At 43.1% G+C, this 13,228-nt stretch overlaps 1 protein-coding gene across 1 annotated transcript in view; it reads left to right on the plus strand.

The window, feature by feature from the left end:
• The window catches only part of TMEM131 (transmembrane protein 131), a gene marked incomplete at both ends in the record, with an annotated part of 137,563 nt that extends 127,138 nt beyond the window's left edge, over positions 1-10,425 (plus strand). The window contains 8 exons of the mRNA XM_084235665.1: positions 301-425; positions 629-778; positions 3,835-4,000; positions 5,169-5,290; positions 5,394-5,490; positions 6,300-6,397; positions 7,168-7,328; positions 10,141-10,425. Coding sequence (XP_084091791.1) covers positions 301-425; positions 629-778; positions 3,835-4,000; positions 5,169-5,290; positions 5,394-5,490; positions 6,300-6,397; positions 7,168-7,328; positions 10,141-10,425 — 1,204 coding nt within the window. The remainder of the gene's footprint in view (positions 1-300; positions 426-628; positions 779-3,834; positions 4,001-5,168; positions 5,291-5,393; positions 5,491-6,299; positions 6,398-7,167; positions 7,329-10,140) is intronic.
• Positions 10,426-13,228: the final 2,803 nt, after the last annotated feature.

Consider the following 13,228-nt stretch of genomic DNA (forward strand, 5'->3'; position numbering starts at 1 on the left):
CAGCAGGGTATTTCATCAGTCTGCCTGTTCTGTTCCCCCGCTCTGGCTCTGGTGGGTTCTCTCACCCTCCCGCGCTTCTGACTGTACCCAGTGCTTGTATAAATAAATAAATAAATCTTTTTAAAAAAAAAAAAAGTGTTTGAAATGCAGCCATTTTTAAGTTAGGACTATGGGTAGATAATGCCTCAGGAAGTCAAATTAGTAGAACATGCAATTGAATTGTAATGTAATCAATCACTTTTATTCTCTGTCCAAAACAAAGATATAAATTTGAATTGACCATCCCTGATTGTCTTTCAGTTCTTTAGAGCTAACATATACTTCCCCACTGGAAAGTAAACAACGTAGAAATCTCCCAACCAAGATTCCTCTTCCAACTGCATTGACGAGTGGATCCAAATCACGAAATTCCCAGAAAACAAAAGGTATTTTCATTTTGATCATAGAGATACCTCTGTGACTCATTATATTAATAGTTGTTAGTTATGAGTTACCAGAAGTTATAAATTAGTACTTACTAGTTCTGTAAAAGACTAGAGTTGTATTCTCATGCTCATTAGAAGGGTCATTGAAATAGAACTGAAAGAACTCTCCTCCTGTAATAACTTTTTTTCTGACTTTTGTGCAGGTACAAATAAATTAGTGGATAGTAGGCCACCTGCGCTGGCAAAATTCCTCCCAAATAGTCAAGAACTAGGCAACACCAGTAGCTCAGAGGGTGAAAAAGACTCTCCACCTCCGGAGTGGGACTCTGTGCCAGTTCACAAACCCGGCAGCTGTAAGTATGATGATTAGAAATCACAGTGCTCTGCTCACCCCCATTCCTCACCCACTCCAGCATGAAAACTCTGCAGGGGTGTATTGCTCTACCAGGAAACGCAGTATCTGTGATTTGTTGTCCCAGCCAACAAAAGCTCATTGTTAAATAGTCTGCAGTTGTTAAACTCTTATAGTTTAATTGGCCATAGTGGGTGTGTTTACACCCAAGAAATCAGCAGACAGTTCACATCTGAACTTTTTTCCCAGAGGGCTGGTATGCAAGGACACCTCTGCCCAGTGGACAAAGTAGCAAGATCTGTTTGGAGTGATGACTCATCCAAAGAATTGTTTCTTTATGAACAAACTAAGTCAGTAACCCTTTACCTGACTGGTTCCTTACATATTTGCAGTGTAATCATTTTTTTAAAAATTCAGTTTTCTCTTAATTTTATCAGCATCTTTTACATAAAGAGTCACTGTGAAGGTATTATTATTTTTCTCATTAACTTCATCACCTTGTTGCTCAGATTTGCCTACACTAAATCATGACAATAGCAGTCTATTGATAGAGTCTTCACCATCTATATACTTAGGGCCTGGAAGAGAAGACCACGGAGAGCAAACAGAAGGAAGGGACAAAGTATAAGAACTTGCTGTTAAGAGAAGTCCACACTTAGGATGGATTTGTTTGTATTCACTGCAGTATTAGAGAAAACTTACATTTGGCCTGCTTGTACCAAAGGGAAAAATCAGGGTTCAGCAACAAAATTGTTTGAGGTGAAGGGGATTTAAATGATGAGTGGGTGATTGTAAGTAAGTTGAAATGAGGGCAAAGAACTTGGAAATTCAGGTGAGGCGTGCACTAAACATGGCACCTTCTACATTTTCACCTGCATAAATGCAAACTAGAAAGAGAAGCTCTCTGTGTTAAAACCTTTAACCTCTACTTGCTGTGAGACTTTCTGGTACATTTTAACTGTTTTTTGCCTGGGATGAGATGTGATCCAGGGTCACTCCTTCGAGAAGTCTTGAGTGAGTCCCAGAGTAGTCCCTGTGCCCAGACTGAAAGTTTAGATTCCTTCTGAGGTTTTGCCTCGCCATTGGTCCTTGGCTAATTGCTTTGTGACTGGGACAGTTTTCCATTAAGCAGGTATCACTACCAAAGGAAATAGCATTATCCCACTCTAGACCAGTCAAGCAACCTGTGTGTAAAGATCTCTTCATCCCAAGAAGCTCCCCTCCTTGCATGGAGCCACACCCCGTAAGAGTTGATGAGAAAATTCTCCTACTTTCTCCTGAGAAAATTTCATAATTCAAAAAGATAAATGCAAAGGATTATTAAAAGGCAATGCAAACAGAAAGCCACAGAGGAGACACTCCCTTGAATCAAAAACTTCTCTAATTGCACATTCTCTGTGCTATCTTTTGGCTGCCTCCTCCCATCCCCCCATTTTCTTTTCTTACTTCAAGCATTTTTCCACAAGGTACTTTTCTAGCTTATCTTAACCTTCCCAATTTTATTCCATCACTTTTTTCAATGAATCATGTTCTGCTGAAAGGAGAGCTGCCTGCAGGAGCAGTACCTCCCCCAGGACAGCACCTTGGGTGCTCGAGGACACACAAGGCAGAGCATGGCCTGTTCCAAATGTGGGCAACTCAAGGGGGGGACAGACCACTTTGGGAGGAGGGGGACAGCAGTCAGAGAAGATGGCTAGGGAAGGGTCAGGACCCTGACCTGACAGTGTCAGATGGGCACATTGTACTGAGGGGGCTTCCAGGAAGGGCAGAGGAGGGGAGAGATTTGAGGCAGCCTCCTATAGGAGACAACACTAGAGATGGACCCTGAGCACAGTATCAGATCAACAAACAGCAGACAAGGAAGCAATTACACCCCCATAGGGGCAAGAATGAGACAATGATGGTTGAGGTGCTAGCACCATTCAGGAAGATTAGAGAGAATTCATGGGTTGGTACAGGTGGCACTGAAGATAGGGAATAGATAGTCGGGGCTTCATAGAGAAGAGTGCTTTGGCGATTCTATAGCTGGGGACTTAGCACAGCCAAGGAACATGTAACCTTGTCTAGGCCCTGAGCCCTGGGGATTTGAGAAGAAGCAACTGATGCTAGAGAGAATGGCAAGGGAAGAAGAGTCACTATGCAGAGCAGGCTTTGGTTCTGGAAGTAATGGAACCAGACTTCTCACGGGAAATAGGAACAGAGCAGACCCTCCTCGTAGACAAAGCTTGCAAAGGTCATGAAGGGCCAGCCAAGGTGAGGCCTGGGTGGAAATGCACCAGGCTGAGTGGGGCTGAGAAACCAGAATGACGGGGCTGGACAGTTGTACCAGGATAATTGGGCAGCTTCACAGACCATAGCCCAGGGAGACTGAACTCCCAGAGGCCACAGACATCTCTTCCTTTGCATCACAGTAGCTGGAACATCACTGAGGTACACACAATAGATGTGCACACCAGTGAACTACTTCTGGTAAAATTTAGTGATCTCAGAATCAATATGATTACAGTGGCATTTTTTTTCTTCTTTTAATTTTTAAAGCAGCTGTGTAAACATTACCCTAGAGAGTAGCACTAATCTACTAGATGCTTGTCCTTGTAAAACGGGGACCAGAAGTAGCACCACATCATGCAAGGGTGTCATAGTGGAACTGGGGGGGGGGGTGTCACCCAGGCTCTGTACCTGCCACAGGTGGGAGCTGTGTGGAAGCAGGTCCCAAGCAATGACTTCCCCCGCCCATCCCTGAAAGACAAGAAAAAGCTCCTCCCGGCTGGGGTGGGAGAAGGAGGAGAACCAAGTCCATCCTTGAAGACAGGGAAAATAGGGAATGCTGCAGAGAGCTGGGTCACATGGGTGATTCCAGGAAAGCCCCATAATAAAAGATGCAGCTTCCTTTTTATCCTTTCAAACCTTTCAAGAGAGCACATATGGAAGCTTTAATTTTCTTTGTAGTAGTACTCGAGTTCTACATAATTGGAGTTCTACATCCAAAGGAACTGATTTTGAAGTGTAAGAAGTCAAAATATCCTATTAATGAGATCTTTTATTTTTTATTTCCAGCTACCGATAGTCTTTATAAACTTTCTCTGCAAACCCTCAACGCAGACATTTTCTTAAAACAACGCCAGACCTCACCAACACCTGCCTCTCCATCTCCCCCTGCTGCACCTTGCCCGTTCGCGTCCCGGAGCAGCTACAGCAGTATTGTCAACAGCACTTCCAGCAGGTAGGCTCACTCGCTAAATGGAAATAATCGCTGGCCACAGACTGCTGTCCTGTCTCCCCTCACACCTACCACATTATTGGCCTGCTCTTTCCCTGAGGCCACTCCCCTGCTGTCACACCCACGCCCAATCCAGCAGCACCCAGTCCCCAGCCATGAGTTTTTATCTTCTGGGGAGTGGAAATGCCTCAGTTAGCTTAGGACAATTGTGTTCTCATCCCAGAGGCAATAAGCATAGTAGACATGAAATGAGGATCTTACAGATGTCCTGTGAGTTGAGGAAATGGGTTTTCACCTGGTCTTGTTTAGCTTAGCAGTTAACAGGCTGCTGCTGCTGCGTGGGTGCCACAGTGGGTGCCATGGGCACAGGTCAGCAGCCTCCTGACAGGCAGCCAGGGCACCTCTACTAGCATTCCTCACTGGAGGCACCAAGCCACCCTTGTGTTCACTGCTTTAGTGGCACGGTGAACTCAGTGGTAGCTATGACCACATGTCGAGTTCCTGCCGTGTGTCAACACCGTCTCAGCACTGTGCAGGTATCGCCACATTTCGTGCCCCCAGCCAGCACCAGTTAGGTGCTCTCACATCCCTGCTTTCACCTGAGGAAGCATCGAGCCAAAACCCACAGCAGACCTGCTGGCCTTTAACTGTTGTCAAAAGAGGTAGTAACCACTGAGATGGGGAGACTCTCCTGTTTGGGGCCCTCACCAGAGTGAGTCCCTTACCCTGCCTTGATGGGGAAGCAGACTTTCCAAGAACCAGGTCCAGATCCATCACACACAGGAGCCTGGCAGTGTGTCCATGTCCTTGCTCCTCATCCTCATGGCTCCCTCTCTAGTGTTAGTCTCTACAATTAGATTGCATCCTATTTTAGTTGCCAAATTGGGGTCCCTTCTCTTGACTCTTTCCTAGTGACCTTGTGTTTTCTTACCCTTTCCCCAACCCCCTCTGTATTCCATCTGACTACACAGTCTTAAGTTCTAAAGCATTTACATGAGACTAGGCTGTGCTCTCTGAACTGCCCTAGGCTATTCCAGGTCCAGTGAAGGCCCTGCATGGACTCGGTCCTGCAGAACCCTTCCCCTCCCCCCAGAGACAAGTGCCCTGGACAGACCTCCATGGTGGTCAGTGCTGACGAGGAATGTGTTCTCCCTTCTTTCCTTCCTTCAAGTGATCCTAAAGCAAAGCAGCCAAATGGAAGCAAACACAAATTGACAAAAGCAGCCTCACTCCCTGGCAAGAATGGCAACCCCACTTTTGCTGCAGTCACAGCTGGGTACGACAAGAGCCCAGGTGAGTAGCTTGGCATCAAAAGACCTGTCACACATGAGTGTCAGGCAGAGTGGAATTTCCCTTGGCCTGATTTGCCTTTGATTGATTCAGTCCATTGTTACAGGTGGGAATGGCTTTGCTAAAGTTTCTTCAAACAAAACAGATTTTTCCAGCAGCCTTGGCATTTCACACACTCCTGTTGACAGCGATGGCTCAGACAGGTACCGAAACCTTTCTTGACCAACAGAAAGATAGAAAAGATTCTTGAGTCCGTTAGTACCTTCTGTCCACAGATGTGCTGTAATGCTTTTTCCCCTCGAGGACAAGTAGGCATTTGTCATAAGTGCTCAAGTACCTCAAAAAAACTCCTGTCTATTGAGTGGAAGGAGCAAACCCATATGCTGTGCTTCCCCCAGTGCCTTCCCTGAGAGGGATGGAGATGCACAGGGAGACATATGCTGCATTTTTATCTATTCTCATCCCTCTCTGTTATCAGAGTCTGTTGTAAGGAAGGATGTGACCTGATGACTAGAAATAGAACAAAAATGTATTTGAAAGGAAGGACAATATATTGTAAATTACTAAACATGCCACTTTCTTAACCCAGATTAACTCAGTGGACATGTGGCAGTGCCTTGGTTTACTTTCCAACAAGTAATATTAACAACAATAATAAGACTGTACGTAAAGGCCAAATTTCATCTACCTTACACTAAAAGGAAATGAGCCCGCATTTAAGGTTTTTTTTTAATAAATCTTCCATTACCAAAAAGTAAACATGAGGAAAAAAACATGTTTTCTCTGTAAAACACTTGTTTAAACCAGGTGGCAGGAGCTTCACAAGCCTCTGTGCTGGCCTCCTCTGTGGTAGAGAAGCTGGTTTTCAGCTCTTCCTTGTGTCTGCGTTCATAATGTTTGAGTGCCCCCATTGGAAGCAGCGTCTCCTGTCTGTGAAGCTACATGTAATGGATCCGTTTCCACTAACCATCATACATTTTTGTGTGTTGCATTTTCCTCTTGTAATATTCAGCTCGGGTTTGTGGAGTCCCGTCAGCAACCCCAGCAGCCCCGACTTCACACCCCTCAATTCATTCTCGGCCTTTGGAAATTCTTTTAACCTAACTGGCGGTGAGTGTTTAACATGGACCTGTAAACCAATCAGCCTGCAGATGGAGGAGGAGAAGAGCTTTGTGTATAGAGAAATGTGCTACTTCCAAAGGACTCGTATGTGCAGATGTGGCTCATGAGGAGTCAGGGCTAACAGAATATAATTCACTTGATAAGGCAGGATGGGCAAAGACAGCAAAAAACGAGCCCAGCAATATGCACTGAGTTAATGCAGACTTATGGTATTTATAGAGCACAGGACATAACGCTTGTGATAGGAAGCTAGCCCAGGTTCCAGTAATTTGCTAATACTGCTCTCGAAGGGTCTCCTCTCCATCTTCTCCGCTTTCCCCCCCACCAGGACACCCCCGCAAGCCAGAGGTGCAGTGAGACAGCCTGGATGCTGTGTGTGTTCTCAGCACTTACTTAAGAGTTTAAGGAAGGCTTCTGTGTCTGAAATATGGCTCCTGGCTGTGCTGGGGCTCCTTATTTTTTCTTTGCTATCCAGAACTAGAGGCAGCAATGTGAACCTTTCATTAACTGTGATCATAATGTTAAAGTTGGGGGATGTTTGCATTTGATATCATCCAGTGATGGGTATGGATCAACTGTTCAGATCATGTGCTATGAACTTGAGTTCTGGGGAGTGGCCTCCAGGAGTGTGGTGGGAGCTGATGAAGTGGGTGTGAAGTTTCCAAGTAAACCATGGTAGGATTTGAGTGAATTCACCTTATCCTAGGTGAGCATGGTAAAATAAAATACAGATTTGATGGTTGCTTCCTTACTTTCAGAAGTTTTCAGTAAACTGGGGTTACCTCGATCGTGCAATCAGGCCTCACAGAGGAGCTGGAACGAGTTTAGTAGTGGCCCTTCATACCTTTGGGACTCCCCAGTGACGGACCCCAGCCCTTCCTGGCCAGCCAGTTCCAGTTCCCCAACCCACACAGCCACAGTAAGTATCCGGGGCCTGGGCCTTGCCCGCTCACCATTGGTCATTACTGCATCACTGTCACTTGAATGGCACTGACACAGTTATGAACAACACGTGGCAGTCTGGAAGAGGTGGATTTAATCATTTTATTGTCTCTATTTTGGGCCTTCATATTTTGCCAAAATGGTTCAGTAGTCCTCAGAGCCATTAGAGCCAAGGAATTATAGGGAGAACAGTTGAGCAACTGTGGGGTTGGTCTCCAAATCCTCTCCTAGTCATTGGTCTCCAAATCTCCTAGTCGTTGGTCTCCAAATCCTCTCCTAGTCTCCTAGCCGCCTGTTCCTCACCTGTACATCAAACCACAGCTGTTAACTGTCGGCTTAGGTTCTACCATGACCAGAGCCTGACAGCGAAGTTGGCCTGTACTATCTACTTAATGCAGGTTCCCAGAAGCAGGCTGCTAAGGAGCTGAGTTTTATTTCTGAGCTTGAGCTTTTATTTATGTGCATTTGCTTTTTGGGTGATGTTTTCTGCAAGGATCATACTCCCAAAAAAAAAAAAATATTCTCTTTTTAACTGGGGAAACATTTTGTTTATAACATTATGTAAGTTTCAGGTGTACAATATTAAAATTCAACATCTGTATATATAGCCTGTTCTCCACCAGATTTCCAGTTTCTACCCATCATTGTGCAGTTGACCCCCTTTGACCCCCCTTTTCATCATCTCCAACTCCCTTTCCTTCTGGTAACCACCAGTCTGCTCTGTATCTGGTTTGCTTTTGTTTTGTTTTATTTTTATATTCCACATATGATTGAAAGTACGCAATATTTACCTGTCTTTTGCGAACAGTTTTTGTTATGAATGGATACAGAATTTTGTCAGATGCTTTTCCTGCATCTCTTGAGATCATCATATGCTCACATTGCATAACAGATGTTGGTCCACCCCTGCATCCTGCAGGAAATCCCACTTGTCATGATGTATGGCCCTTTTGATGTACTGGTGAATTCAGTATGCTAATATTTTGTTGACGATTTTGGCATTTATGTTCATCTTTAATATCAGTGTGTTTCTTTCGTGTGATGGTCTTGTCCGGTTTTAGTATCAGGGTCTAAATCATAAAATATGTTAGAAAGCATTCCCTCCTCTTCAATTTTTGGAAAAGTTTCAGAAGGATAGATATTAAATCTTCTTAGAATGTGTGACAGAATCCACCAGTGAAGCTCTCTGGTCCTACACTTTTGTTTGGGGAGATGTTTTGTTTTTTGGGGGGTTTTTTTTCCAAAGTATTTTTTTTACGATTTATTTATTTATTTATACAAGAACCGGGGTACAGGCCAGATGTGCGGGAGGGTAAGAGGATTCACCAGAGACAGAGCAGGGAACAGAACAGGCAGACTGACGAAATACACTGCTGAGGGGAGCAGTGAACATGACAGGAGAGGTCTGTCGCGCCATGTGGGACTCGCCGGCCAGCTGGGATTGAACCGGTGCTGCAGAGGCCGTGGACAGCTTCACAGCGTGGTGCTCAACCTCCTGCACTACCAGGGGAGACGCTTTGATTACCATTTCTCCTTACTAGTGAATGACCTATTTAGAACATCTATTTTCTTCCTTATTCATTCTTAGTAGGTTGTATGATTCTAGGAATTCATCACTATCTTCTAGGTTGCGCAATTTGCTTGCATGCAATTGTCCATATTAGTCTTGTGATCTTTTTTATTTCTGTGGTATCAATTATAACTTCTTTATTATTATTAGTCTTGATATTGTCCCAAAGATCTCTTACAGTATCTTCGTTGATTTTTTCATTTTCCTGCTCTGTCTGGATGAATTCTATTTGTCCTCTTGCTCACTTAACCACTCTTCTGCTTCATCCAACCTGCTGTTGAACCCCTTTAGTGTATTTTTCAGCTCCTATTTTATTTTTCAGCTCTGTAACTTCTGTTTGGTAGGTTGTGATGTTTTCTCTCTTTTTGTTGAAGTTCTCGCTATGTTCATCCAGTCTTTTCCAAAGTTCAGTGAGAAACTTTATAACCATTGCTTTCAGCTTTTCATCAGGTAGTTAGTGTCTTTTTCTTTAAGGTCTTTTTCTGGGATTTTGTCTTGTTTATTTGTTTGGAACATAATCCTGACTCCTTATTTCAAAGGAAATTTGTCCACCTATAATTATAGATTTGTTGAGTCCATGGAAGGAGGTAAGTTCAGGTTATTCCTATCTAGCCAACTTGAGCCTCTCCCTACAAGTATTTCCAAGAAAAATAATTAGAAGTTTTAGCTTTTGCAAAATTATGGCAGAAAAATATGATCCTACTATGATTACTACTTTATACTCGGGAAAACCTATTAGTCAAGCAAGGCTTAATGGTAGATATTTTAACTTCATAGATTCTAAAGTTTATCTTCACTTGCTATGATTCCGACTTCAGTTTTAAAAGCATCTTAACCATTCTTTAAAACAGGAGTGGGTTAGGCTTTGCAGGCCATATCTGTTTCAGTTCCAAATATTCATCTCTGCCATAATATTATGTAAGTAGCCACAGACGATATGTAAACAAATGGGTATGGGTGTGTTCCAGTAAAACTTATTTGCAAAAACAAGCAGGACCGGATTTGACCCACTGATGATAGCTTTTGTTTCTGCTTTAGAATTCATCAGAACCATCTGCTCAGACTCTGGGCTGACTCTATGTATTAAACATTTGCTTTACAATAAATTAAGTAAAAGAAATCTGTGGCCTAGCCTGCACTCTTAGCATATCCTTTACCACTTTGCTAACTGCCTGTCTCAGTCTTAATGCTCCATGGTGTACATTTTCTGTTTTGTCAGTCAATTCTTGGCAACACCAGCGGCTTGTGGTCCACCACTCCATTCAGCAACTCAATTTGGTCCAGCAACCTCAACAGTGCCCTTCCTTTCACCACTCCAGCAAACACGCTGACAGGTATTGGCCTCATGGGCACAGAAAACAGCTCTACTCCTCATGCTCCTTCCACCTCCAGTCCAGCTGATGACTTGGGGCAACCCTACAACCCATGGCGGATATGGAGCCCCACAATTGGAAGAAGAAGCTCTGACCCTTGGTCTAATTCACACTTCCCTCATGAGAATTGAAATTAGGCAAAAAGAAAAAAAGTGGAGGCCCCTCATCTAGATCATGATATGCCAGTTTTTGAAACATCTTTTTAAGGCTCTTACTGTTATAGCTTCCCATTCCCTATCCTCCTGTTTGCAAAACAGACTCAAGTAGGGCAGCCTTATACCACTTGCTTCTTTCAGATCTTTCTTGCAATTATGATAATATGAGATTTGCTGTTGTGCTTTTAGAGAAAAGTGTGGATTCAGCCACAAATTCTAATAAGAACTGTACATCTGAAAACCTTAACTGTTACCAAGTTTCCACCACCTGACTTCTTCCATTCTTTATTTATCTGTATGAACACAAATTTGACATTACGGCTAAGGGAGTAATTTGAGTGATTCAAAAGTCCTGGCATGTGACAATTTTATTAAATTACCAAGTTTGGGTTTTAATAATTTCACAATATTACACGCCGAGATCTAATTTTAAAAATGTATGAGGACTTTGTGCTGAAAAATACAGAGTATTTTTTTAAAATAAGGCTGTCTTGGTTTAAAAACAGATTACAGAAATGTAAGTCAACTTTAAGAACAGTGATGAATGTAAAAACATTCAGTTAAGACCATATGCATTTTCTGTGCTGTTTGTACTTGAGGTATGTAACATTTGTATACCTGAATTTATTTTAAAGATAAACTGAAATGCACATGGTCAAGTCTTGCGATACAAGATTGAATGTGTATTTCTTAAAAATACAACTTTGTGTTGTACTTTGAAATAAATGATGCTTTTTTCAAAAGCCTTGAATTGTCATGTCTCTCTTTTTTACATGCAAGCTGCATTTATTTGGATTCTCTCACACCGAAGTCAGCCATTCTGTCCTTGCCTTATTCTATGGAGTTGACAGGTAAAAGTGGTGTTTGAATAATCATCACTGGAACAACTTGTGGTTGGATTAATTTTTATTTTTCCAAGGTAATCACTGACATTCTGATAGATAAAAATTCACACATCTGAAATTTATTTTCCCTATTAACTAGAAATATTTTGACCCTTTTCCAATTTTAAAACTCCCACTACTCCAAATGACATCTGTAGAAACTACTCAGACACCAAGCAAGTGCGATATGCCACCACACATTGCTTTGGTTTAATCTCTCACAAAGTCTTTTGTGCTCCAGCTAGCTTTTCTCATCCTCCTGCTTCCAATCAGTTTTATTTTTTTGTTTGTTTCTTTATATATATGTGTGTGTACACACACACACACATATATTTTACATCATTCTTCCTTTTTGTACAATGTTTGCTTTCTCCTCTCAGGTGTAGTCCCCATAGAATTCCCACACTAATACACCCATGCACCGTCACTGTAGTCCCTTGTGCTCTTCCCTCCCCTGTTTTGATCCTTCTCCCTCCTCCTCCCCTGCAGAATGTCTCTGATTTATAGTTGCCTGTTGTTTTTTAATTTATTATAATCATTTTTTTCCTGATCCCTTATTTGTTTCCCCTACATTCCTCCTAAAAGTGAAACCATCTGATATTTTTCTTTTTCTTTCTGGCTTATTTCACTGAGCATAATCCCTTCTAGCCCCACCCATGTTTATCTTTTTTGATTGCTGTTTTGTAGCCAGCTTTGGACACAGCGTTTGGCTGGGTAACCAGGAAACACTATACATAAATGTTCTGTTCTGGGACAGTTACATCATGAAGAAATCCAACCATCCCTCTGAAGGTCAGAATGAGTTACTTGAAACGATGTAGGAGTAGCACCCTTTCCCTGCTGTACACCACATCACCTTTCCTAGCTGTACTTTGACTATCGGGGACACTAGATTCCTGCACAGTCAGAGCAGGTGCCCTGGGCACGTGGCAGACCTGGACCTCATACAGTATCCTGAGCTGGTGAGTGCACTTGCCAAGCCAGCACATATTGAAGGCTTGGGATTTGCTTTCTACACCAAAGCCAAAAGTAAGGTGTAACAAAGCTATGTGAACAGATGAACTTCAAGTAAAGCCTTATTTACAAAAGAAGAGGGGTTTTTTTAAATACTTTTTTAAAAGATTTATTTATTTTTATATAAGAACCAGGGTAGGGGTACAGGCCAGATGTGCGGGAGAGTGAGAGGATTCACATGGGACAGAGCGGGGAACAGAACAGTCAGACTGACGAAATACACTGCTGAGGGGAGCAGTGGGCAAAACAGGAGAGGTCTGCTTCACCATGTGGGATTCTCACCGGCCGGCCAGGATCGAACCCGCACTGCAGAGGCTCAACCACCTGTGCCACCAGGGTGGCCCCTTAAATACTTTTTTAAAAAAAGATTTATTTATTTATACAAGAACTGGAGTACAGGTCAGAGGTGTGGGAGGGTGAGAGAATTTGCCAGAGACAGTGCAGGGGGCAGAACAGGCAAACAGACCGAAAACACTGCTGAGGGTAACAGTGGGTGAGACAGGAGAGGTCTGCTGCATTATGTGGGTATCTCCCTGGCTGGCGGAGAATCGGAACGCGCACTGCAGAGGCTGCAGGCTGCTTCACAGTGTTGTGCTTAACCCGCTGCGCCACCAGGGAGGCCCCAAAAGAAGCGGTTTTGTTTACATACCATCTCTGTAAGGGCATCTCAGGAATCCTAAACATGCTCTTTCATAAGAAGCTCCTGAGACTCCAAACCACCATTTTTTAAGCTCTAATTTCACCTGCTATTCTCATATCAGCAGGTCTGATACAACATACTTTTGGGAAGGGAAAAAAAAGCTACAAACAAGTGTTTCTGTATCACCTGGGTTTTCTTGATAACTCTCGGTATTTGGCAACATCCCAATCAAATCTGAAGC

Source organism: Talpa europaea, assembly GCF_964194135.1.
Source record: "Talpa europaea genome assembly, chromosome: 6".
Lineage (NCBI taxonomy): Eukaryota > Metazoa > Chordata > Mammalia > Eulipotyphla > Talpidae > Talpa > Talpa europaea.